The sequence below is a fragment of the Drosophila persimilis genome, unplaced genomic scaffold, assembly GCF_003286085.1.
Source record: "Drosophila persimilis strain 14011-0111.01,24,50 unplaced genomic scaffold, DperRS2 tig00000000-arrow-pilon, whole genome shotgun sequence".
Taxonomy (NCBI): domain Eukaryota; kingdom Metazoa; phylum Arthropoda; class Insecta; order Diptera; family Drosophilidae; genus Drosophila; species Drosophila persimilis.
The window spans coordinates 24,448,014-24,475,726 of NW_020825288.1; the positions used below are offsets into that span (position 1 = coordinate 24,448,014).

Below are 27,713 nucleotides of genomic sequence, written 5' to 3' on the forward strand. Positions count from 1 at the left end.
CCCTTCGTTAGCCACAGCATACCCCTTTTCAATCCACAAGTAATCTGAATGTAAATGTGAATGTGTGTGGCTGTAAAAAAAAGTGCCGAAAAACTAACAAGTTTAAAGAAGCGAAGAGAGGAGAGTGAGGAGTTCTGTCTGGGGAATGGACCAGAGCAGAGCAGAGCAGCATCAGCAGCAGACGAAGTTATGCAAAGTCAGCAGAGGACATTGACATGTGTGAGCACATGAGGATGTGTGTGTGTGTATCTGTGTGTGTGTGATTCAATTTGCAGTTGTGACACTGCAGCAGGGAGACGGACCCACACCAGCTAGCTCGCTCGCATAAAGTCAAATTGCCATATTTCATCTATGACTTTTACGACTGTTTTCTTTTATTTTTCCCTTAACACTTTTTGCCCAGTCTGAATTGAAATTTTCTATGCGGCAGTCAGCCGCCGCCAACGACTGCTTTATGAACTTTCACACACATTTTCAGTTTCAGTTTTGCAGTTGAGTTCCATTCGAACTTCAGCCAAGATTCGTTTCAATATCGCCGACGCACTGCGTGAAATAGTTCCTGGCCAGGCGACACTCCTCGGTGTCCAGGTAGAAGCGAGTGGGGCACTTCTGCATGGCCAGCATTCGCACACAGATGGTGAGCTGCAGGGCGAACGGGTTGCACGGCTCCTCGATGAATTCAATATCCGGCAGGTGGAGTGTGAAGCGCCCCGCATGGAGCGTGCGAAATATCTCGCACTTGTTGTACGCAGCCATCATGAAGGGCACGGACTCCAGCTGCGGTTGTGGCATTATTTCCTTCAGGTTGTGGCGGATGTTGGCCAGATCCAGCCGATATGGAGGATCAGCATCGGTGTAGCCAGAGGCTATATAGTTGCACTCCTCAATGCACTTGAATCAGAGTAAATCCTAGAGCATGGCGTACTTCTGCGAATCTACTGCTCACCATATTGATCGTGTAGAGTTCGGCAAAGTTGAACCTTCTGCCGGAGGGTAAGTTCAGAGAGTTTTTGCATTCTGCATTACCTTTGTCCAGGCTGGGACGAGTTAATTGACAACACCTGATCGATAAATCCTAACAGTGGCAGACTAAGAAAATATCCCTCAGAACGGTAGATCCGCACTTACAGCTGCCTTTTTTCTGTCCGCCTTGCAGTTGAGCTCCCCATTCATCAGCGATGAAAAGCAGACCAGCAGCTAAAAGTCGGTATTACGAATACATTATACAAATATTTGCATATATGTATATCCCACTCACAATTTGCAGCAGTAGCAGTACCCGCATTGACATCTCAAACAGAACTGAATCCACAATTCGGAGTCGTAACACTTGATAATTAAACAAAATTGAATATAATTATTTTATTATTCAAATTTCAAAGCCATAAAGCCGTGACACCTCGAACGCATAAATTCAGCCTGACGTGGAGCTTTATATATTTATGTGTATGCTGACAAAAGTGCAATACAAGACCAAAGGATGGCTATGGCCATGGTCTGGCCGCAGGACGTCTTGATTAATTACGTTGGCACGCCATCAGATTACGTATACGTCACGTTGGCTGCCAAGCCTCAAGGTTGTTGCGCCGCTGCGCTGACTTTGGGGTTAATAAATTGTTTGGCGTTTGTTAACTAAATTTTGATTGCCCTCGACGGCGGTGGGCGAAAGCGTTGGCAGGGGGCGTGGCTTCAAAGCAACACTCTCGCTTTTTTCTTTCTCTTTTCTTGATTTATTGATATGCTAATTGAGCATTTGCACGTTGCCCGTTAACCGTTGACTTGACTTGGCTTAGCTTTTGGCCTGGCCTCGCCTCTTTCGTCCCCCTTTTTAATGGCCGAAAGAGTGTGCGAGTGTGCGAGTGTGTGTGTCCATTGGAAGTTATGAGCCATGGCACGCCATTTGCATGGCGGCGTGTTGTTCAAATTAATTGTAAATGGTTGTAATTTGCTGTTCGCCGTCGTCGATGTTCGCTGTTCGCTTTTACAGTTTAATTGCAGAGCTCCCAGTGCGAGGGAGCGAACTTGGACTTTGGAGTCCCGGTAGATGGTAGATGGTAAATGGTAAATGGAGGTGGTACATGGCGCATCGGCGGGGGTGGGCCTAGGCTTAATTAATTTATGGCCACGGCCAGGCCGCTTGTTAAATACACGTCATTTGAAGTTCGAGCGTGTTTAACGTGACGTATGAGTGATTTATGTTGATGGAGTGCACATTAAGCGTCTGTGGAGGCAGTTTAACTGCCAAAGGGTCATCAATTGAGTCGATGTGCAGCCCCCCCTTCCACACTCCTGCACTATTGCGTGCACACGATGTCCTTGTCATTCCGGAAGGGAGCAAGAGTAAGCACTCAAGGAACCGCTCCTAAAAGCAGCTTAGCGGCCCCGCCCCTTTCGGCTATATATAAACATAATTTTCATATATAAATGATTTTTCTATGTATTTTTCGTGAATTAATGACAAGGCAAATATTTGATGGCACATTTTCCGTTGGGCTTTCTCTTTTTCTGGCATAATTACTTAAATACAAGTGGCAAAGCATTTCGGCTTGCTGTTCCAGATTCCAGTCTTCTTATGAAATTATTATGCCCCAATGTTACACTACTTCCTCGACGGGGAGTCCACTTACTGGGGAGAGGGCCATGACATTTGAGGAACTATTTACTTCGTTTATTTGTATTCCATTTGATTGGATAATTGCCTCTACCTTTATTGTAGAGAATAGCCGAACAAAATGTCAAACAAGTGAATTTGATCAATGACTAAACTTAGAACTCGCTAGTCACTTAATTTAAATTGAGAAAATACTTGATTCTTCAACAATTTTATGGCATTTATTCTTATGGCTTACTCTTTGGCTTACTCTTTGGCTTCTTTAATTAACAGAAAAATGTTTCAAAGAAATCCTAAGAGAAGAGCATCCATTCTCCGTCGTCTGTTTGCCGTTCCATCAACAACTTCTCCGCCAAGAGTTGGTTAGTTTTGCACGCAATTTAATTATATTTACTGGATTTCCCCCATCATTTTTCCCACTCCCCGTCTCTCCTCTGTTTTCCTCTGTGCCTGTGTGTGCGTCGAAAATTAGTAGGAAATTGTTAATGCGATAACAGAACAGATTTCCCACAGAGAGTGTGTGTACCATGTAAAGCTTCTTTTGGTTGGGTTCCCTTGGCAGCCACAAGGCGGAAAAAAAGAAGGAATCGTTGCCTAGCGGAGTGTATGGGTATTTTTATTGTGCCAAAACAGATTTAAGGTAAGTCCAACTTTAAGCAGGAGGAGCAAGGCGACCATGAGGGCAGAAGGAGGTGAGCCAGGACATGGCACATAATTCGTTGGCACAGCTCTTGGAGCTGAAAACACGTTAGCAAGTGAGAAATTCCATTGAAAATACATTTGCGGTAACTATACAGAGAAAATGAGGGCTGTACTGGGGAGAGGAAACGCTTTTGGATTCGGTTGGCAGCTAAATTAAAGACGCAACTCACGTGGTTACTGGCCAAAAGCGGGGAAGATGGGCTAAGAGGCAGCCCAGTGGCTGTCGCTTTTTTCCGCACATAAATCAGTTTTAAATGCGTGTAAATAAATTGGCCAAAAGGTGGCGGAGGAGAGCGGCCAGTGGGGAGTGCCAGTGGGCGGGAAGTGCAGTCTTCGAGGCTAGGTCACGGTCTGCACCGCATAGAGCGCACAAAACCCAACTCCCAGCTTAATCCAAACACTTCGTTTTGACAATTTATGCGCACTGCTTGCCGGGGGATCGACTTTCTACGGAAAGGGGGTTCAAGAAACGGGGTGTGTGTGTGTCTGTGGCAAGGACGAGCGCATGTGTCGTCATGCTTGTCTTGTATTCTTGGTTATTTATTTAAGCCTCGGCTGGTGTTCTCCCCCGTCCCCGAACCCCACCAACGACAACGCATCCACTTGGCTGCGTTTAATCAAAGGGATTCTCGCTGCAAAATTAAACTAATTTAATTTTTATCGTTGTACAATATTTGCCTACATCAACTCCTGCTGCCCTCTGCCCTTATCCATCCACTCAGCGGGAAGCGCGCCTTATCGAAATTTCATAGTCTAATTTTGGGCGCAAATTAAAATTTAATTACGCGCCTTTTTGGCGCGCCTCGTGTTCGCCTCGGTTTCCGTTTCCTGTTCCCCTTCCCCTTCCCTTTCCCATTCCCGGGAATCTCCGTCCTCGTTTCTGGCTTTTGCAGGTCGATTGGCCTAATTGGAAATACTCTCACTCCCCCAAAAACCCCTCCCTTTTCGTGGAACGCGAGTGTGTGTGTTTGGCACTTTGATGCTTTTGACAACATTTATGTTTTGGGTGCCGGGATGCTTCATTAATTTTTAACTCTTTGTCCCTGGAAAACATTTATCTACCCTCATGGGCAACAAAAATTAAGTCATTCCACAACATTTCGGGCGCCACTTGGCAACCTTCAACTACGTTTCCATGAGGATATCAAACAAATGAAGCAGCTGAAAATGTTGAACCAAAAACCAGAAAATAGCACACGAAAATATAACAAATTTTCCCGCCACACATAGAGAGAGTATCTCTGCCAAATGAAAAGTTATTCCAGATGTTTTTGGTTGCATTTTAATTTTGTTTTTTGTTTAGTGTTAGAGCGGGACGGCTGGTTGTTGCAGGGTCACACATGAAGAACTTTGAAATTAAAATGATTTCCAGCTGGCTGCCATGGAAGCGTAGGATATTTTTACTTTTTTTTCATTTTGTCTAATTAATTGTCTACCCAAGTGCAACAAAATTGAGTGGAATGTGCCGGGAGCTCCTGGACTTTCCCTTACTCTCACTGAAACTTTTGCCATCTCTTTCTGCATAGTTCTTTCCATTTCTTTCTGGGTGGGGCTCCAGCATTGCCTCTCCTGTCTGTTGCTTGTATAGTCTCATTAGCCTGCATTGCTTTTAATCAACGTTTTATTGAATTAAACAAATTTGTTTCTAATTTAGGGCACAGAATCCTAATCCACAGCACACACACAAACATTCCACATGCCACATGCCACATGCCGCATGCCCTATGCGCCACGTCCAGTGCTCTCAGCCTTTAGTTAGGGTCTCTATTTGGACAGTGGATCATATTTGCCAGCAGTGACAGAGCCAACATTTGGGCATTTACTAGGATGAAGCACACGGAACGGTACTGGCCAGTAGCTGGGGTCTCTGCCGGGAATCTGGGTAGCAAACAGACAGAAACGAACTTCATCAGCAAATTAAATCTTTGCTCTGTCCAAGAGTCCAAGAGTGCTCCCCCAACCCAACCAGCAGCCTCTCAGCACTCCCCTGATGAATGTTCCGCTCTGTCCTGTCCTGTCCCGCAATTTGGTGACAGTTGCATATTTTCCCTATGAAATTCCATTGCAACCACGTCGCTCATAATTATGTCCAAATGCCACTTTATTAAATCCAGAAAAAAACGACAGCATGATATGTAATGTATGTAATGCGCGAACGGAAGTGAAAATGAAAAGTTATCAGCAGCGAAACTAATGAATTTCCATACAATTTTTCCACTTTTCCGGCAGCAGCAATCTATCAGGCATTTCCCACCACTGCACTGGAACCGGGAAAACAACTCCACTACACTCCGCTGGCATTGTCCGCTCGCATCTAGTATGTTGACATTGACAAGTTGGCAGGCGAATCGAAATGTAATCAATATCCAATATTTGCATATGCACCCAAAGACCAGACCACCGTCTATATATTGTATGGAAGCATGGGGGTATGGGGTGGAAATTGAAATACAGCTGCAACATAAAATAGTTGTCAATTTTTGCTGGAATTGACAACAAAACAAATTGAAAAGAATGGGGCCCCGTACTGCACCATCGGTGAGGGAATACCATAGATAATGCCTACCCATATGCGCCAGTTAACAATCCCACACACACCCCAAACCCCACACCCCTTATAATTGTAATCAGTGTTTGCAATCATTTGCGTCATTTGCCAATTGAAATGCATACGCGGCCTGAAAGTATGCAGTGCTTTTCATGCAACATTTCCTGCGAGACAGAGTTGTCGTGCAACTCAATTGTGATGACCCTACCGCTCTGCCCCACGCCCTCTGACCTTACAAGGCCCCTCAACATGTGTCGGGCTCTGTGAGGAGGAGGGGCGTAGTATAAAAAAAAAACCCAGATCGCCGCGTACTATGAAACAGCTTCAACATAAAATTTTACGAGTCGTTTACACAAATAGCAACACTGTTGCCAATAAACGCCGGCCCCAGAGCAGAGCCTTCTAGGCCACCCTTACTCCTACTGTCCAGACCACCACCCCTCCTCCACTCCCTCTGTGGGGTCCGAAAGAGCCGGGGTGTCCGCATCCCTCGTTCGTTTTGCAATTTTTATATTGTTCCAAAATGTTTTCGTTTCAACGCTTTTATATTTATTTTGTGCACACAAAAAAAATTGTTTGTAGCACCAGACAGTAACACCAGACGGTAAGAGCAACAGAGGGGGGTGGGGAGGGGGAAAGGGTTACAGAAGGGGTGCCGATGTGTGCGTGTTGTGTTTGCTAAAATAATGGATTTTTATGCGCATTTGTTTGCACGATGTCGGCGACGGAAGTGGGAATGATAAAGGGGTGGTGGTGCGGCTGGAGGGAAGTAGGAGGCAGCAGAGGAGTGAGGGAGAGTGTGGGAATGTGTGGGAGCGGTGTAAAGGAGGGCGAATCTCTCGCCGGCAATAGCTTTGTTCTCGCTGGCGTATTCGCGAAAATGATTGGGAAAATCAGTAAAGTGAAACAGAAAAAAAGGAAGAAACCCGTTTGGTAATGAAATAACGACGAAGGCAATACCCTGGCCGGATTTCGTGCTATTAATATCAGTAAAGAATCAATATACATATAAAAGAATATAAAATGTCTAAAAATGTTGCTACATACAAGGCCAACTTCTTCCTGTAAACTCTTTTGGGACGCTCCGTGCTTTTGGTTTTGCTTTCAATTGAGTAAAAAGTAGTCAAAGTCCCAATAAGCCCCTCCCTTTCAAAGGGTACACCAATTGCAGAAGGAAGCGTAGTAAAAATTCATACAGATGATTCATGTGTTCATGAGTCCTTGTACGTGTGGCTGTGTGTGTTCGAATGTGGAAGCAAACAATTGAATGCTTATAGCATTGACTTTTGATTGGCATTATGGGTGGAACGTGTACCCTTGATAAAAACGGGCACAATAAATGGCACGAATACAATGAATGAATAACCGAATGAATGAAAAATGGCAATTAAATATTACACATACGCACGGCGAGCCGCTACTTCACGAAAATTGTCAACATAATACCCTTTGAAATGGGTCAAGAAGCAGCTCGAGCAGCTCCATCCTTGAGATGTCACTCTACTGCAGGGAGACACAGAGAAATCAGAGTGAAAGAGTGGAAAGAGGGCTAAAAGCAGTGCACGACTTCACCAACTAAGCGCCATGGCCCATGCAAATATTTGCCCGGGAAAAACAAGAGAGCAGCAAATGAAAATGGCAAACAACAAGTAGTGAAAGTGCACAAGAGGTCGAAATGGGGATTACTCCTTCACTCTCCCACTCCGTCTCCCCCCCTTTTCCCCCAGTTAAAACTCAGTTCCAAAAATGCGCTCACGTAGCTTCCGAGTGGGGAAATCGCATGTTAAAATAAATTTCACGATTTTCAGAGGAAGCAAAAGTATGAGAAATTTACGTGTAAGCTCACTTGACTTAAGCCGGGGTCTTTATTTCAAGGTTCTTTTAGGGGTTGCCACTAGGAAAGGGGCTGCCACAGATTTGTACCCTTTCAACATTGCCCCGTACAACTTATGGCAACAAATTCTAAAATCGAATATCTTCTCCTTGTGGGAGCAACGACCGCAGATCATAAAATATTATTTTATGGCCATCTCATAGACAAGGCACAAAGTGACAACGGTACACACTCGCACACAACTACAAATGGCTGCCCAGGACATAAAAGGCATCGCTGGCACACACACACACACACACACACACACAAGGGTGCACCCATTCACGTGCTCGTTTTTTGGCATTTTTAGCGTTACCTTTTTCCTCCTTTGCCTTTGTCAACGCTGTCGTTTGGTGCGGCTTTCACCTAGTTTAGCTCTCTCTTTCTCTCTCCATCTCCTTTTTACAACCCCTCTCTTTCAGGGGCTTCCACCTCTTTTTCCCCCCGTTACTCTGTTAATAGTTTGACTTGGAAAAGCACGAGGGAAAACCTACATTCCCTCTTTCTACCTCTGGTTTTTCCACTTTTTATGGGAATTTCGTTCGCGAGCTTCTTTCGTCCTCCTTGGCTAGTCGTCCTCCTCTTGCTACTGCTGCTGTCCCTCCCTCTCCCTCTCCATCTTTTTCTTTCCCTTTCCTTTATCTCTTTCACTCGTTTTGGTTTGAATTTGTTTGTGTCACATTTTGTTGTCGTTGTGTTGCGATTATTTTTATTATTTTTATTTTCTTGACATTTTTAGTGAGTCTTTTCGGAGGCTGGGCTCCATGTGAGTACGCTTGTGCCACTTTGTCACATAGTTTTCATGTTTTATTTAGCCCCAGCTCTGACGAGTCGATGTACGCACTACGTACCGATGTCCTTCCATGACAGGAGGTGGTTACTGTTTCATTCCTGTACTTTATGTGCTCGCCCACGGTCCCCACTGGCAACTTCGTCCTTTACAACTTTGTGGGACGTCCCGAACGCGCACCTCACTCATATTTTTTATGGCTGAAGATATCTTTCCAACTACGAAGTCCAGAGTCCTGCATATCGTATTCCCCGACCACGCCCCAGTTTTTAATTACTTATCAAGTTTTAAATGTCCGCTTTTCACAGGCAACTGGCTTTTATTGGCCGGGCATTTGGCTCTCCATTGTTTGTCTAGGCGATTTTATGTCCTGCTGGTCCTGGGCTTTGGTTTCGCTCTGCTACTTTCTGTCATAAAATTATTTATGTCCGTTGGGCGTAAAATGCGGGGCTGAGAGCGGGGACTGTCTGCGATTACGCTGACATTTCTTCGCCTAATTAAATGTTAATTTCAATTGAATGTCCTGATTTGACAGCCGTCCTCCCTCGCCCTAGAGAGAACCGGATGCCAAAAGGAGGCGGAGTGGCAGCAGCAGCAGCCGTACAACAAGTTGCTTCTTTCTATAAGATGCTGTAGGACAAGCGTCGCATGCTGTCTGTAGTTCTTGCCAAGGACATGTCCTAGTCGAGAGTTGTATTTAAAAGGATTGTGCACTCGTGTGTGCCACTCAGGCGGGGGTCTCCTCCGTACAGGAAATGCATTGTAAGCAGTCGTCGTCCTAGTCCTCGCCATCGTCTTCTGGTTCTGTTTCCAAGATAAATTGCCCCTCAAGTGCAAAACAATTGAACTGACAGCCCAAGCACAAGGAACACAAGGATTCGGGATGGTGGAGAGAAGTATAAGAGGTGGCAAGAGGCTGGAGGCAGGAGGCAGACTGCTGCTGCAACATCTGGCTGGAAGGTGCCACTATAGAACTGGAGTCGCGACAATGCCAGCGGCGGCAAAAAAAAAAATAAAAGAAGAACAACTCATGCCAACGGGAAGCAGGAAAAACAATTGCACTCGGCAGCAAAACTTTTATTGAAAAACATTTTAAATGTATAGAAGTTTGTTTGTCCGCTGTTTCGGCTCCCCTTTTGGCACGGTTTTTCATTGGCGAAGCGAAAGTTTTCAGCTCAAAACCAGGGCAATATTATTCATCATGTGTGTGTCGTATGTGACACATGTACGAGTATGTGTATGCAGCCAGGAGTCTCTGACACGGACACGGACACGGACACGGATGTACTTGGTACTCGGACACGGAGTCAGAGTCCACTGATTGGCCAGGTCCATGATGTGCAGTGCATTTTGCCATTTCCATTTCCATTTCAATTTCTATTTGGTAATTTTGTTATTTTGATACATAATTTGATTCGATTTGAATTTCGGTTTTCATTGCGATTTCGATTTTATTTGGTATTTTTTCTGCTGACTTTTGCACATTCTCCTGCGTTATTTTCTGATTAAATTAATTTGTGCACTTGGCAGCACTTTTGTCCTTGCCAGTCTGTCCTGGCTGCCTGTCTGTGGTGCAATTTAATTTATGTTTCTGTATAGAAAATGCTCATACATTTTTCCATTTCAGCATGCTGTTGCTGGATTATTATTTATGTTCATATATGTACACACCGGAGTACATATATGTTAGCCACTGCAACACTTGGCTTTTATCTTTAACTTGGCTAAAACTTCTACGGCCTCTACTCGGACTTCTTGTCCACTAAATTTGTAGGCAAAATCAAAGACCTATCAACATCAACTACTTTTCGATTTACATGCGAGACACTTGGCTAATCCGGAACTGAATTTCGGGTCTGCAACTGTATCTGTATCTGTCTCTTGGTTGTGTGCTCCTCCTTTGCCTCTGCCTCTGAGTTCATAGCCATGTTCATACATTTGCATTGTGCATTGCCTTCATGTGGTTGATACTCTTTCAGTTGCCAGTTACCCAACTGGCGGTTGCGGCACTGGTTTCAATTTTAGTGTGTCCTCTTCCTCTCTCTCTCTCTCTCTCTCTTGTTGGTATGGCATTTGGCCAATTGTGTGGCGTATCGGAACCTGCTGAGTGCGGCGACAAACAACACGATGCCGGCAAGGACCAAAGACAGTTATACGGACGTACTTCCCCCTTGAGTTGGCCTTCCTTTTTGTCTCCCTTTATTGTTATTCGTTGCCGTTTGCCATTTGCCGTTGCCCAAGGAAATGTTTGTCTTGGTGACCAGAGCGAGACCGGAGACCCACTCTCCTCGCAAATGCATATCGAAGGGTCAGTCTCAGTCCCCTCCATTTCTGTATTTCCCAAAGACATTAATAAGCCAAAGATAAACTAACCGAAAAGAGCATTAAAATTTACTTACCGACTTAACCGACCATAAACAGAACGCCAGTCAAAGGCTGAGCAGAAAGGAGAGAGTAAAGGATAATATCTGACCTACTGTAGCACACTTTACGGCTGACATTTGGTGAAAAAGCTTAGGAGAGAGGCGGAAAAGAGAGTACACCCTCTGCAGACGGGCAGGTGGTGATGGTTAAGGTGTATATTCAATAAAAGGTATGGCCGGGCCTTTATTCGGCAGTTAGACATACCTTTCGTGGCCTTACCTTACTAGTAAATACCCTGCTCCTCATCGTCATGTTAAATAGACTCGCTCCGCGCTAGACCATGAGCATGTGAGGCTCTCACATGGAAATCCCTTTTAATAGCCACCGAAACGAAACGAAAACGTAAATGGGGTTACACATTACACATACGCAACGTGCGGCCTCCGGGTAAAGTCCATTTGCCCCCAGCGATAAATTAGCAACAACAACAAGGGGGAGTCAAGAAAGAGGATCCAGCTGTTGGCGGATCCAGGCCAACTGAGAGTACACCCGTCAAAGCGGGCCAGTTGGTCGGTGAGTCAATGAATGGAGTGAAATTACTTAATGGTACGAAATTGTACTTTGCTTAATTACTTGGCCACTGATACCACAAACACACACACACACCCACCACACCACACCACACCACATAACACATATATACAAACAGAGACACACGGAAACACACTTTCATGTACACATGTCATTCATGTTCTCGGGCTCGAGCTGGAGCTCGAGGTCTCGGCAAACGTAGTCGTGGGTGCCGTAAAAACAACTTTACGTATTTTGCAAAGCTCGTAAACATAAGCCCGTGTGTGGCTGTGTGGGTGTGTGCGTGTGTGTGTTAGCCATGTTTATGACTTGCTTTCTTTGGCCAAGACTTGAGGTCGTCTCTGTCCCCCCCGTGTCCTTTGTTCTTGTTAAATAATTTCTAACCCACAATTTAATTGGCAGCATTACGTATACGCCATGTATGACATTTTAAATTGTTTATGAGCCGCACAGAGAGAGTGAGGTTCAAGGGCAGAGCCAAGGTCCCTTCCTCTCGCCTTATTGGTTAATAGAATAAAGCCCAGTTTTATCTGTCCGCCGGCTGCTATTCTCCCACTTTCCCAAGTTAATTGCTGAGAGAATTGCTCCCGCCCTGACTCCCTGGCATGATTTGCTTGGGGCATTTGGGCTATCACTTTGGGGTTAAGTGGTTCTGGTTTAATTGGCAAAAGTTTTTTGGCAAACGGCCTTCTCGATGTCCCGCTTGTTGCGTTGTTGTGCCCCTGCCACCTGCCACCAGCCACCAGCCAACAGCCACACCACTTCCGCTTGCATTTAGCGGCGGTTTCCGGTCTGTTCAACGTACCCCATCGCCTCCGAATCTGCCTCTGCCTGTGTCAATCCCTCTCCATCTGCCATCCTTTGCTCAGAGCCATAGCCTATGTGCAAATATTTGTTAACTCGAACGGGTTGGGGCGCTGCTGTGTATGTTCTGGTGCCCGGTTCTGTTGGCCTCTCTCCGTAGGTGTTGTTGTGACATTGTTTGTACATGATTTGTTATACGAAATGTACACACATACAAGAGGAGCCGCCCCCCGCTGTCGCCTGTCTGTTGGCCCGCAGTGTTTGTTGAGGGATTCGAAAATATTTTAATAATCATGCAGTGCATTAACTCCCACCGCCCCGCCCCCCTTCATAATTGCATAATAACAATGTTCGGTGTTAGGTGCCTGTTTGCCCGCCAGCCAGCCTCCCAATCAAACAAACATGCAACATACAAAATGCAGCTAGAGAGTGGGATATCAGTAAAGGTTTACAAAATGGAAAACTAAATACCCTGGAAATATATGGAAAGAGGGGCAGAAATATACAGATGTCAGAGAGAGAAAGGGACTCCCATCAGTAAGAGAGGGCCAGACTCGGAGAGAAGGAGATACAACCCCATCCCATATCCGGCTGCGATTGTGCGTGCGTTCCACAATTTAGTGAATTATTTAGGACCCCCCATTTTGATGTCAGGGCTGTCTGGCCGTTCATTGTGCCATTTTATTAGTTTTCGAAATTTGGGTTAATTAAAAATTTATTTCCCAGCTATTGTTCGGTGGTGGTGGTCGTACAATTCATATGTACATACATATGTCTCCATTATGCTCTCTTTCTACATGCCAAATAGAAATGTCCTGGTTCCCATACCAGCCTCCTGTGTCCAGGCTGCAGCTTCTCTCCCTCTCCTCTGCTGTGCAAATGTTGCAAAATACCATCGATTTTGCATTTTGGACAATTTATGGTGCATTCATATTGAAATAGCTTTCAGGGGAGTGCTCTACTCTCTTACCGGGGGGTAATTAATATAAATTCATTGCAAATGTGTTGCATACTTAAGGGCTTGTCGGAAAGGACACGGATACGGAGTCGGAGACGGACACGGACAAGGGCATGTCCATATTTATGCGATCAATTTGCTTTCTGAATAGCGCCAGACAGTCAGAGACAGCCAAAGACAGACGGCGAGACAAATGCAAAATACTCTGGCACGGCAGTAGAAGGGAAAAGCATTTTCCAGCAAATATCACAAATCAGCAATGGCAAAAGTAAACGGCTAACAAATATTTATAGCCAAAGGAAGGAGCGGCAAGTGGATGGAAGGAGCGAGAAAGGATGCCTCGCCTGCAATATTTATTACAAGTTGCATTCAGTCAACAAGAACAATGGCTGCCAGGCGAAAACAAACAGCTGAGAGACAGGGCAGGGCAGGACGGGACAGGGTAAAAAATCTGGCAGTCTATTGCCGTCCAAGGAGACTCCAAGACGAAGGCGAACCCCAGCCCAAGTGCGGCCAGAACAGGGGCCAAGCAAAGGCAGTCTGCAGTGGAGAGAAATCATTTAAATAAAAGTCAATGTCATGCCATGTAAAGAAGACAGCGAATAAATAGTCGCAATGTGAAGAGGAGTCTCGCAGTCGGAGTCGAAGTTAAAGGAAGATGCAGAGATGGAGTCAGGATCATGCCCCTGAATGTCTTTCGCAAACATAGAACATGTCTTGTGTAATGCGTATGTGTAATATCGCTAGACAGTGAAAATTGTCTAAGAAATGGGATTGCACAACGAAGATGAAGCGAGGACGACGCTTAATAAATGTCTTTCCCAGGACCCCCTAGGCAAATCTCAGCAGAAAGCTGGTAGACATTTAATTTGGCATAAAAATGAGCCACGCTGACAGATGGCCCAGGCCCCCTCGGAATGATGGAGGAGGCAAGCGGCAAGCCCAGGTAGTCCTTTGGCCAAACCAGAACGATGCTGAGACTGCTGCTCGTTTCTAATGTGTTTTCGTTTTATAGGCTCATTAAATTGCGCTTTATTGCCGTTAAAATAAAATATTATGTGATAAAAATGAGAGGGCTTTTTTGGGGTCTGAGGAAGGCAAAGCGACGGTCTGAGCCCTGTGCCTGCTTTAAGTGCTTTATAACCATAAAGAATCGAGAAGAATTGATACCAAACCAGAAACCAGATGCTAACGAATGCAACCTGCAGTTCCTTGTGTGGCACAAAAAACTCTCATATAAAATAGGAAAGCAACAAATCTGGTTACCCTGGCGACCCAATTTTCCCGCCCATGGATAAATGTAGTTCTCCGCTTTCACGCTTTTTCGTTGTTTTTAATTATTCCACTTTTGTTCTTGTTGTCTGGCCTGGGAACGAGAATTCCCTTTCCGCCTTTCCGCCCTTCCGCTCTTCCTTTTTCCCTTTCCATTTCCTCGTTTTATTTTGGATTTTGTCGGCTTGTCACATTTGAATGAAATGAATGAATGAGCCATGGGGATGCTACATATATCCTTTGGGCTGCACTTCGGCGGCAGCAGAAAATGTCAGCCAAACTAATCGGATTAGTGGGTCGGCCGGTCGGTCGGACGGTCGGTTGGTAGTTCTCCCTTTCCTCTATTTTATTTTTTCCACGTGTGTTTTTGGGTGTGACGAATGGGTCCTGCCATAGAGGAGTCGACTCTGTCTGCTCGTTAGCCCAAGTGACCTCCATTCGAGGGACTCGGCACGTTTTAGTGTAATTAAAAAGATATCCCATGCAGACAGATCCCAGCCGGATCTGCATATATGTATGTATGCATACAGAGACACCTTTAACGCCTCCGAGTTCTGTCGAGATTTCCGTCACCCCAGGAAGCACTCTTTTGACCTGACACGGACTGGCAGCCGCCGCAGGAGGAATGCAGACCAGGAGGCGGAAGAGGCGGAAGTAGTTGTCATTTCAAAGAGCGAAAGGAACATAATTTTTGACATATGCGATTACAAAACTTGCAACGAAAACAGGACCACAGCATGGCTAAAACGAAACAAAAAGCTACAAGCAATAAAATGAGAAACCGCGCCAAAGCAGGAGCCAGGAGCCAGGAGCCGGGGCCAAAAGCACATCAATCAACAATGGTATGGGGGGTGGGACGGAGGGACGGTGGGGATGTGTTCTGTTCTCTGGCCAGGATGTGAAAGGATAAGCGTATTGTGCGAAAGAAAGTGTTGGGTCTCTCTCGGTTCTGTGTGTGCGTTGCTGTTCTCCGGTTGTTTGTTGTAAGTTTCATGCCGCACTGACGACCACAAAATACCTACAAGTCACGGGAGTCGGTCCGGAATAGTGCTTTATAGGGGGGTATAGAACCGACCCCTGTATCAGTGCTTCCTTCCGTTGGCTCCCTGGCAGTTGGCTGGGTTGGCAGTCAGTCAGTTAGAGCGACAGACAAAAACACGAACATAAATATAAAATATGTGTGTGCGTGTGTCTGTCTGTCCGTTCTGTCTGTCCGTTCTGTCTGTCTTTCTGTTTGCGGGTTGAACAAGATTAAAGTGTTGCCAACTCAGGGGCACAAAATCATAAAAAAGCAGAACAAAGGAGCCAAGTCGAAGCTGGCAGCACTCTTACTATAGAAAAGGTATCTATATGGCACTAACGAACAGTAGTAATGTGGGTTTCGTTCTATAATTTCGTTCATAGTCCGTCAAAACAAACCATCTCTCATTTGCTTAGGCGATGATCTATGTTTTGAAAGGATTTTGCGGTTCCATCCTTCATAAGGTAGTTGTGGTTTATTCGTTTTTGCAGGGTATGTTTGAAAAAACAATAGAAACATGATTGAGACAACTTTTGAAGGCGCCAGTGTGGGGTGTGTCCTGTACATTGTTGCCTCAACACAATTAAATGTGGCAATTTCATATTTAGTTTCCTCTGCGTGTGTCCCCGCTGCTGATTAAGTTGCAGGACACAAAATCGTCCAAAAAGGAAGGCAGGGACATATCATACCATGTGGGATAGTTAGATCCCTGTAAAATGTACCCTCTACCGCCCAATCGCTGCCCTGCTAGTAGAGTCCACAATTAATCTCTTCAGAAGGGTGGGGGACACGGACACGACACTGACAGCACCAGTGACACCACTCTCTCTCACACACACAGAAGCAGAGGGATCTGTGACACACTCTCTGAAACACAGGCAGAGGCAGGAACACACAAGCACCCACGTAGCTGGGGGGATGGATATGTATGTATATGTATGTACATATGTATATACATATATGGTGGGTATTATTTTATGGCTCATGGTAATTACAGGTGTCGCTATAATAAATTATCTTTGAATTTACTGTTTGTCGTTCTCATCGTTGTTCGTTGCTGCCGTTGTTGTTTCTGTTGTTGTTACTGTTGGTTGTTGGTTCGTTGTTCTTGTCAGAAGGGCAGAGCAGAGAGGAGTCTTGTCAGCAGAGGAGCCTTTGGCCAGGCTATATCGTGACTGTGTGTGTGTGTGTGTGTGGGGGCCAGGATAATTGGCTGGCCAACTGCCGTTGGTTGTGCCCTTGTCCCTGTGTTGGCGCTGCTGCTGCCATTGGCAGCTCGCATGGCCTGGCATTGATAAGCTTTATTAAAAAGGATAATGAGCCTGTGGTTGTAAGCCTGCACATGTATGCGTGTGTGGGCCTCGTGTGTGTAATGTGGTTTTGTAGTCTCATCCCAGAGTATACTGAAGAGAAGGTAAGGCAGAGCGAGCAAAATATAGCGAGACGTAGAGATCCGTACTGTGGAAGTGGCTGACCTTTCCCTTAAATATACCCTGCTCCCCACCATATATCTGTGTATTTGTTTGAGGGAGAGCACTTCTCTCTCCCTCTGTACATGTGTCCATTATAAGTTTCACTGTTGTTTACGAGTTGTCGGTTTCCCCCCATGATGTTTCCCTGTAGCTGTAGCTGTAGCTTTTTTTCCCCTGTGTTGTCCCTGTGGCTATAGTTCTTGTCCATGTATCTGTAGCTGCTGTTGTAGTTGTTAATAGTTATGAGTTAATGGAGGTTTTTGTCCCATGTTTGTTGGCTTCCGCTTCCATTATTATTTTCGGATTATTCTGATTACTTTTGTTTGGCCGCATAATCAAATTAACTGAATGCCGCGGCCGGGTTCGGGGCCGTGGCCGGGGTCGGGGCCATGCCATTGCTGTTTCCGACAAACACGATTCATTTTTTTGTTGTCGCTCATATTTTTGTACACGGCTTTTTTTTGTAATGGAGGGTCAGACATAGAGCCATCAACCCTGTGGTAATGCCCCTTTAACACCCTTATAATTGCATAATCAGGGAATCAGTAAACCTTTCATTTTTCGGTGAAACTTTTAACGAATCAGTGCCCTTACCCTTCTTTTTCGAAGGGATATAGAACTTCCTCGATCTGTTGTTTGTAGAAGGGGATAAATCATTCATTCTCCATCCTTATTCTTAGGGAATACAATCATTATTGACTCCTCTTCCGTGGGAAGGTTACAGAACACTTCCCTTAAATGAGTTTTTGATGATTTGCTGATTTCGATACGATTGAGCCGAAATAAAGTTCTCCCTCAAGCAAACCGACCGTCAGATGTCTGGGCGGCCGAGCTGTTACCTCGAAAGAGTGTACTCCACTAAGCCTCCATTCCATGTAAATATTTTGCCTGTTTTTGGCCACACTCTTTGGCCCAGTTATTCGTAGTTCCAGCCACTTTTGGTGGTTTTCGCTATTGATTTTCAGTGGAGCCCAGTGCTTGTTGTGTCTGCTGCCTGCATTTGCAGTGGTCTTTAAATGGTTTTGGGGAAGGCGAGAAATCCTGTTGAGAAGCACGTTCCCCCGATTCGAATGCACTTCACATGCAGCAGCAAATTCGCTTCCGTTTCTGGATTTTATGGACTTACGTCGCCGATGCCTGAGCACAGAGTGCCATTGGGGATTAAAGTGTCCGAATAGTTTGAGGGAAGGAGGGGGCATTCAAGGACTTGCTGGCGCTGGTGCTAGGGCTGGGGCTGGTGCTGAGGCTGAGCCACTTGAAGGCTGGTCAGAGAGAGTCATAGAGAGTGACAAGTACAACATGAGGCTGGCTGTTGGTTGGGTTTATGCATGTGCTGAAATGGGAATTTAATGAGCATTTCAGGTATAATCTCTTCAAGTCTCAAAGGCTCGCTCTCCCACCCTCGCTTTTTCTGGTTCCTTGTGAGACGTTCGCCTGCCACTCGAAGCTAAGCAGGAAACGGAAATTACTTTGCAAACACTTTGCGCCAACTCCTGACTCCCTGATTCCCAGTCACAGTCACAGTGGCAGTGGCAGTGGCGCAGTCACCGGCGAAGACTCCCCCTCACATCCGTCGCGTGGCAAACGCGGCATACATATACGTATGAAAAGCGCTGTAAAAGTCAAGTGAAGTCAGCAGCAGCAGAAGGAGTTGGCTGCAGGTTAAGGTCCTGGCCGCCTTCTTGCGTCATTTTCTTCACGCTATTTCTGCCATTTACTCCTTTTCTGGCCCCTTTTTATGGCCATAAGCAACATGAAATATGAATTGCGGTTGCTTCAAAATCTCCGCGCCACAAGACGAGCCCCTACCTCCGTTGAACCGTTGAACCTTTCTTGGCCAAGTGCTGGCTATTTCCACTACTACCAACATCAACTGCATTTAACTTTGTTGTGCTTTTTCGTCGTCGTTGCTGCCATTTTATGGCTAAATCCACTTTGCCAACACACACATGGAATGGCAGCAGGAGAGCAGGGGACAGGACTGCCACCTGACGCCGCCTACGGCCTTATTGAAACTTGTTGTAAGTTAAATTATGGCCGAAATGCTGCTACTGTTCCTCCTGCTCCCTCCTGCTACCTCCTGCTCCCCCTGGCTGTTTCTGTTTTAGTCCTGGCCCAAAGCAGCGTCCTCCCATGTGAGTATGAGTATGTGTGTGTGTGTGTTTGTGCGTGGAGAGAGTGTCGGGGTTAAAATTACCTTTAAATTGAAAATTATTGTATGTGCGCGCGCTCGACTCGCACTCAAATCGCAGCTACAGCTACCGCTCTACTCCCCAGGACTCTCATCCCACTAAAACATAAATTTCTGTGGTTTCTGCCACAAATTGCCTTGGTGGAAGGAGGACAGGAGGCAAGCCGGCCAGGAGGCGGAGGTTCCCTGAATTACTTTTTCAATTTGAGAGCGAGAGCCAGTGCCACAGCACAGCAGCAGGTAAATGAATTAATGTGTAGGAAGCCAGAGCCGTAAGAGATCTTAATTTATATTCATAAACATGAAGAGGCTGCCTGTAGTTGAGATTGAGATTCAGCAATGGGACAGAGGCAAAAGAGGCAAAAGAAATGATGCCCTTTCTGTGGACAGGCCATCGGACATCAGTTGTCCTTTTGTCAGTTTTGAATGGGCTTTTAAAATGATTAAATTTCATTGGGGAATACATATTTACAATACATACATTCTCTGCAGTGACAGGAGGACAATCAGAGAGAGAGGCAACAGCTGCTCTGACAGCTCTGCCTTCTGGCTATCAATTTCAGTTCGATTTGTGTGTGTGGCGATGGGGATTCCCCCTGCCCCGATTGACATGTTTATTAACAAGAAAGCGATTCGCTTTGGACTCAACTTAAAGTGACTCCACTTTAAGGACACACAGCCCAGACTTCCGACTGATTTTTGGCGGCCATAACTCTTATAACTCCCGGGTCCTAGAGTTCTAGGGTTCAACAGTTTTGAACTTGTGACTCTTCCTCCCAAAACTTTCTAACTCAGCAAATTGTCGTTGTCTATGGTGTCTCCCTCTCTCTCCAGAGCTTGTTTGCTTGCCTAGCGGGCTCGTAAATAAATCATTTGATAACTTGACGCTCGCTTCCTTCGATACACACACCACACCATCCACGTATAGCCACGACCCCCTGCGGGCTGCTCTGTGGTCAAGGCCTCACCTCAAGCGACGACCACTTGGCTGTGACTTGTCCACTGCTACAAGATTTTCGTGATTTATATGCTTTCGCGTCAGGGTCCGTCTCCGTCCTCTGTGACGTGACGCAGGACGATATCGATTGGGGGCCTGACTTTACGAGCAGCGCTGCCGTCATTCGCCATTCGCCATTCGCTTGCCAATTCCAGTTGCCACTTTGTTCTGTTCTGTGTTCGGTTCTGTTCTGTTCTGTTCTGATCTGGCCTGGCCTTATCTGTTCTGGCCCTAACCCCCGCAAGCCACAACGCAAACTTTTGGCGCAACGCAAACGAGAATCCCGGGTAACGAGAAACGAGAGAAGCGTCGTTAATTTTTACTGTTGTGGCAGCCACCGGGAATGGGTAAAGTTCCATCGACATTGGACAACCGCTCGCCGTTTCAATTATCCAGCAAGTCCTGACTTGTCCTTTCATGTGGCTACAGCAGCTCCAATTTACACTGGATTTCGGGAACAGGTCCTGTGGAATGCCCAGATAGTTTGTTCCCCAAATTGATTTCCTCTGTCGAAATGAAAATCAGCTCATTTTGGGGTCGAGCAAAAGTTTTTGCCTAGGTAAACCATCTTCGGTCATAAAAAACGAAACGAAAACTCTTTAAACTCTCCGCTACAACAAAAAACATAAGGCCGCAACAAGATATTCCACTTAGGGTGTGGGTGTTTGGGTGTGTGTTGGTGTGTGGGTGTCGCTGTCATAACCGAATCAATATGACTTTCCTTTCCAGCCAGGTGTAGGAGTAAGAGTTGCTGTAGACGAGCGGGTGGCCTGGGCCTGGGCCTAAGCCAATCACCTATTAATAGAGCCTCGAATCGACTTAGACGTTGCAGACTTATGACAAACCGTTCAGCACCTAAGCACACACGCTTGACCCCCCCAAAGAAAGCCGGCAATTTTATATTTATAATCAGGTTTGGTGACGTAGATGGAAACCGATACTCGTACGGGAAGGAGTCCTGACTAAGCCCATCCATGGAGTGTCCTTCTCCTACTCCCCTAGCTGGCATGGGGATTAGGTATTTGAAAAGTTTTTGACCCAAAAGGATTTGCCATGTGTATGTGTGTGTTTGGTAAAGGGAAGGACCGGAGGAGTCTATAGATACATATATCTGCTCGGATTTTGTTTGCCTGACTTTGTTGCCACTTGCCAACAATGGCAACCTGTCTGTCTGTGTCCATGCCATACCATGCCTTTGGCTTTGCCTATTTGCCTGAATGCCCACTATCCTCATCTCCATCAGCACCATGAGCTCCTGCTCCTGCTCCATCTCCATCTCCAGTTTGAGCTTTAAGCCCCTAACCCTAACCCCTTTTTGCGTTTTTGATCTATGCCACACAAAAGTTTCCAGGCGCCACAAACTTTTGCCATCCCTGTGCCACAATGCCCCCCCTCCCCCGCTCCACCAGAGTTGTCATGGAAATTTTAAAAGGAGATATTCAATTTGGTTTTGCTCCTCTCATAATACTTGCTAAGCAGTTTGAAGTTTTTTCGGGGGAGAACCCACTTTAAACCGCCGCAAATTGACGTCGGAATGCCGATGTTTCGACTAATTTGTGTGCCACTTTGGAGCCCACACAATAAGTCGAGCACTTACCTACCTATCAAAGTGAGCAGCTTATTAACAATGTTTCAAGTGGAAATATTAACAGGGAAAACCAATTCCAGGGAAGGGTTAGACATGTACAACACTTGCCACTTACCACTTGCCGCCTGCCCCCTGCCCCACAAGTATTGCGTATTTATTTTGGAAACTGAATTTACGAGCATTAGGGAGACAGAGTCTTACGGTTAGGTGAGCTAAGCCCCTGAGTAAAAATTCAAACAATATGGCAAAAAGCTCATCAAGCGCATCATCAGGTCTTAGCCTGGCCCAAAGCTGACAGCATCTTTGGTCGAAAGGGCAAGAGCAGCAGCAGCAGCAGCAGCAGCAGCAGTTGTGGCATCGCTGGAGGAGTGCTGTGCCGAAAAGGTACTGAAATTTACAATTTAAAATGCATGCATAATGAATGCTGTTTGCAGCCAAAAGACTTTCGAGCCTGGAGAGCATCAGGAGAAGCGTGAACCCATGACCATGACCCCCACAGCGATGGCTGCCTTTTGGCACAGCACAACAAAAATACAGTGTATAACAACCAGAAGCAGAAGCAGAAACAGAAGCAGAACTGGACTCCGGACTGCAGTTAGAAAAATCCTTAATCTGTGTGAAATTTTCCAGGACAGAGGCAAAATACTGAGAGGAGGTGCAGTAGGGGGCAATTCTCGACCATGTCTGAAAGCTGGTTAGATGCTGCTTTTGCCTTTGGCCTTTGCTTTGTTTTTTGGCTTATTTTGCATTAGAAAAGCACCAACACACAGACACAAAGACAGACATATTGAGGAGCCCCAGAGCAGAACAACACCCTGCAGGGGGCTATACGCGTGCATATTTTCTCGACTTTGTTTACCCACTGCTCTCGTCCACTGCCTGCCACACGGTAGGTAAAGAGGGGGGAAGGATAAGAGATACGCTTGAAAAATTTGTTGCATAATTTCGTTAGGCGAAAATATGCTTTGGTCCTTGAGGAACACACGAGAACAACAAGCAAATCGATGACAGGACATATAACCCAAAAACAAGTGCAACGTACTCGATGCTCTACGCTCTACGGATACCTCCCCCTTTAAGCTTGCTGCCCTTCCTCCACACTGTGCTTTTTGTTTGCGAAAGGTATATCAAAGAGCAGGTTGAAAAGTGTACAGTAGTTTTGCTTGTATCGCGCGAGGAAGCGAAATGGAATCTCCTTTGTCGTTCCTCCTCACCTTCTCACAAATATACCTTCTATTTGCGGACTAAGTCGTCCCCAAACAGAACAGACTGCTTGCCCCTTATTCCCCATCCTCATCTCCATCTTCAATTGAGCTCAAATTTTGCGTTTTCTAATTTAATTAGGCGCGTGCCGCACAGCTCCAAGCTGTTTGCAATCAGTCGTCCCCAAACACACACGGATATGAGTAGAAGGACACGGAGAGGGAATATTTACATGTGAGAAACATTTTCATTACGTGCTCTGTTCTCCTTTTGCTCCACGGTGCTGCCCCACGCTGCTGTCCTGGCAACGAGCAACGAACGCGAGCTGATGACAATTTTTCCATATTTTCTGGCTCCTTCTTCCCCCGATTGCCCCATGCTTTTCCACAGCTACAGTTTCCCTTTAATTGTGCGGTGCACGTGTGTGTGTGCTTGTGGCAGAGCGCTCTATCGATTCCCTGTTACCTGGACCCGGGGATTGATTAGGTTTTTGGCTTTCATTATTTTAGTGTGCCATTAAAAGGTGCACACCCAACTTTTGGCCACTCTTTCTATCCTCTATCTCCCGCTCGAACTTTACGAGCTGCGGGTCCCGGAATGTGTGGGACTGTGATTTTTCCATTTTCATTAGCCGAGGCAGTCTGCTGTTCAAACGATACGGCCCCGGCATTAGCCGAAAAGCCCATTAAACACATTCCAAAATTGAAAAGTCATGTTGGGAAGTTCTTCCACTCGCACTTAAATCTATCTTTCTCTCATACTCATGCTCAAATGTTTGCATGAATTTGTATCTGTGTTTTTGCCATTAGCTGAAAGCTCTTATCAGTCTGAAAACTTTCAGTTTGATTACTCAAGAATTTCTCTGGTCAATGAGTGGCCCATAAAGCCTCATAGCTGTCCAAAGTGCAAAGGATTGCGCCGCTTCCCCACCCCTACAGATCTTATCGTTATCCTTACAGACACTGACACACACACACACACACATAATAAATATCCTGCCTACGGAGGCAGCCTGTGCTGTGCTCTCTGAAGCACTTATTCCTCATATGAGAAAGTCCTTGCCGCCATCATAATGTCCTGGCCATTATCCTGCATATAAAGTTGTTCATTTCCTTGTTGTTTTTTGGCCATTTCTGCTTTGATTTGACCATCTCCTGCTGCCTGCAGCCTGCCGCCTGCTGCCTGCTCCCCCGCAATGTCCTGCGACGTCCTGCTGTTTGGTTGCCATTGTATAGCATACATAATAAATTTTATGAAACGTAAATTTTTATTGAAACCAATTTTTGTCGCTGCCATAAAAGTCAGAGAACAAGGAGGAAGAATATGTCTTCGAATCCGAATCCGAATCCGTATCCGAATGAATCGACGAGCGAGCGAATGTTTTATTTATGCCTTGTTCAATTTGGAAATTAGTTTCACATTAACAATGTTTCGAGGGCGCATTAGAAAGGCAAAGAGGAAATACTACATGCAAAATGCTCCATAGAATAAACAACAAATATTGCGATAGTTCTCTCTGGAATACCATTTGAAATAGTTTGGAATTAGCTAAACAACAAATACGACACAGATGGAGACGGAGATGGCGAGAGGGAGGGTGGGGAAACACAAATAGAATGGCATTTGTTTGATCTGCAAATGAAATGAAACCAAAATGACAGCTGACACACAAAGCCTTTAGAGGGACGGGCTGCCGAGGCAGCGGCAGCTGCTGATCTGTGATAGATAAATAAAAGTATTTTCTGGCACAAAAACTATCGCAGAATCATTTGTTTTTCCATGCGAAAATGTTTTACATGAAAAAACATCAACCCAAAAACAAAAACTAATCGAAATGAAATGAAATGTCAATGGGTGTGCCAGCAACAGCAGTAGCAGCAGGAGCAGCAGTCAATGCTGCGTATACTTAATGTCAAAAGCAAACTTGGCCTTAAATTTATCTATTATTTAGCACAGCAAAGATTGCTTTTATTAATGTTGTTCCTCTTTGCATGAGTAGCCATGGAAAATCTTTAATGAAAATCTTTTTTTTAATTATTGCAATAAATATTGCAGAAGGGAGGAGACATAATATGGATAAGTGTCTTTCTCGCGTTATACCCTTTCCAAGGGTTCCTTTCCAAGACTACTACTTACAGACATTGTAAATCAGATACAAATAATGCAAACAATCATTATAAATTCTAATAGCAAAATTACAAACATTACTCCACTAACTAGCCATAAAAAAATAAGGATTTTTCAATATATCTAACAAGGAAAAGCCTGTATATTTTACTGATTAAAATATCAGATATATCTGCCACGGAAACAATCGTTCGAATAGGATATCTCAAGTTTCAGCTCATAGGCCTACCTTTTCCATTGATATTTCCATCGCTTATTTATACGTAAAAATATTTATTCAATCAATTGTTGCTGCCGTTGCCGTTGCTGCTGCTGCTGCCGCGCTGCTGTTGCTGGTGGCTCATTAAAAATTCAGGCCAGCCTTTAAAATACTTGCAATACTTAATGAAATAATGAATTTATATATGAATTTATATGGTGAATGGTTTAAGCGGCTTGCTGGTCTTGTAATTATATTTCAATTATATAATAGGTTATGCCATAAGCCGTTCGTGTCGTTTGAGAGGGGGATCTGTCTGTGCCGCTGACCCAGATCACCTTCAAAAGACTTGACGAGTCATAACCGGTGGAGACAGGGACAGTGACGCGGGACGGGGGACGGGAGACGGGGAAGATTGAGCAAGCAAACTCATCAGCTTACGGCTCATTAGCACGTTCCTCCTTGCAGCAGGAAGCAGCAGGAAGAGCAGGGGGATGGAACAGCCAGACAACTTGATTGAACTTCAATGAGCTGCTTCTACGCTGCTGCTCCTCTCTACTCGGCTTGGATGCTCCTCCATAGCTCAAGATTAATGCTAATGTGACAACTTAATCGAAAGCCATTTACAAGTCATGTCAAGTGGAGCAATCTCTCTGCCCCTCATCTCTGGCACGTTATGACGATGCCCTTCAGTAGGCTGCTGCAGAGAGATGCTATGCCCTCTCCTCCCACTAGCGATGGCAACGACAAATCCATAAAAAAGCACGTTAAATATTTGCATTAATTCCGGGGGGTGGTCGCAGTACCCAGGAACCCAGTAGCCCAGGACCCCAGGACCCCAGGACCCCACTGATAAGTCAGTTGCCTGGCAAACAGGAGACTGGCAAACAGGAAGCACGAGACAGAAGACACTTCTGTTCTGTTGACACTTACCCGGCAAACATGATGCGAATGCGATGCTGATAAAGAGCAATAGTTGTGCCCGTGCCGCCATCCTGGCGCTCCTCCTCCTCCTTCTGCTGTTGTTGGGGAGCTGTTTGTCCTGTTTCTGTTTCTGTCCCTGTCCTTGCAGGCTGCTCATTTTCTCGTTTCCCGTTTATCGGTCGTCGTTTTTCTCCTTATCGCCCAAATGCGTTACTTTGTCAACGAGAAAAGTGCCTCGTTTCAGGACGTTAAGATGGTTGCCAGACACCGACAAAGACCCGCAACGCAACGTTTTATTGCACGACTCACTTGCCCAAGAGTCACTATTTTTTGCTGGATTCACGTCTCAATTTGGTTTATGAGAATTGTGAGGGGGTGGCGCGGGGGTCCGCCTATAAGTCTCACATATGTTTATGGCTGCAGGCGCCGATCTTGCTGTTCATAAACAATAAAAAATATAGCAGAACAAAGTCTCGAACTGTCATGACAGACTGTCAAACAAACGACAGAGGGGGCACTCTCGTGTCTCGTAGTTTGCTTCGTTTTGTTTTTGATATTGTTTTCACTTTTCGCGCGGGTGCTTTTGTTTTTCTTTGCTTCTTTTAATCAAAAATTTACACAATCAAAAATGGGAGTCGAAAACTGAAAGCACAATGAAAATTTTCAATCAAAAGTTTTTACTCTTTTCACTCTTTTTTTTTGGTGTCTGTATCGGCTTTTCTTCTCGCGTTTTTGTTGCTCTTTAGCGCTCGTTAGCTTTGGCTTTTCTTTCCTTTATTTTCCAGCCGTTTTTGTTTTGTTTTTTGCTCAATTTTTAATGCAATTTCCACGCTTAACTGCACTTTTTGCCATTTCTCTTGTTATTCCATTTTTGCGTTGCTTTTTCTGTTTTCTGTTGCCGTTTTTTTGCATTGCATTTATTTACACGGGCGAAACGACCGGACGGACAGAGACAAAATATGTACACAATTTTCTAGTGTTCTGTCTCTCTCTCTCCCTATATCTCTCTATTGCCGTCCCTGTCTCCGTGTCTGTCTGCACACAGATTCAAATTACTTTTGTTGCTATTCCGTTTATTGTTATAGGTTCTGTTGCCGTTCCAAATCAGAATCGGGATCCTTGTTTTACTGAGGGCCTCTACTGCGACATGGTCTTGACATCTCCTTTCTCACATTCTCTCCTTCGAAAAGTGTATCTGCAATGAGAGAAGAAAGATAAATTCGGATGAGTATTCGTATGGGGACTTATGTTAAGGTTATGTTATTAAAAGTCGGAGGCTTCTCATTTGGCAATTCCTTTGAAGCCTCTTTGGTGGTATTTTCATAATTTATTAGGAACATTTCGGAGAGGCCGCTGCCTCTCTTCCACTGATCCGCCGGCATTATTGCCAGCCGGATAATGCGTCAACTACGCATGGAACCACCCAGCAGCCCAACCACCCAACTTGCCACACACCATCACCATGCCTTGCCATCCTG

General features: G+C 45.4%; 2 protein-coding genes across 2 annotated transcripts in view; both read right to left on the minus strand.

The window, feature by feature from the left end:
• Positions 1-27,035, minus strand: part of LOC6591570 — a 77,784-nt gene extending 50,749 nt beyond the window's left edge. Inside the window, exon 1 of the mRNA XM_026991415.1 lies at positions 26,245-27,035. Coding sequence (XP_026847216.1) covers positions 26,245-26,392 — 148 coding nt within the window. The 5' untranslated portion in view covers positions 26,393-27,035. The remainder of the gene's footprint in view (positions 1-26,244) is intronic.
• LOC113567451 lies at positions 511-1,291 on the minus strand. The gene is made up of 4 exons (XM_026995380.1): positions 1,259-1,291; positions 1,129-1,197; positions 947-1,075; positions 511-891 (listed from the first exon to the last, which is right to left on the minus strand). The coding sequence occupies exons 1-4, from the start codon at positions 1,289-1,291 to the stop codon at positions 511-513; spliced, it is 612 nt and encodes a 203-aa protein (XP_026851181.1).
• Positions 27,036-27,713: the final 678 nt, after the last annotated feature.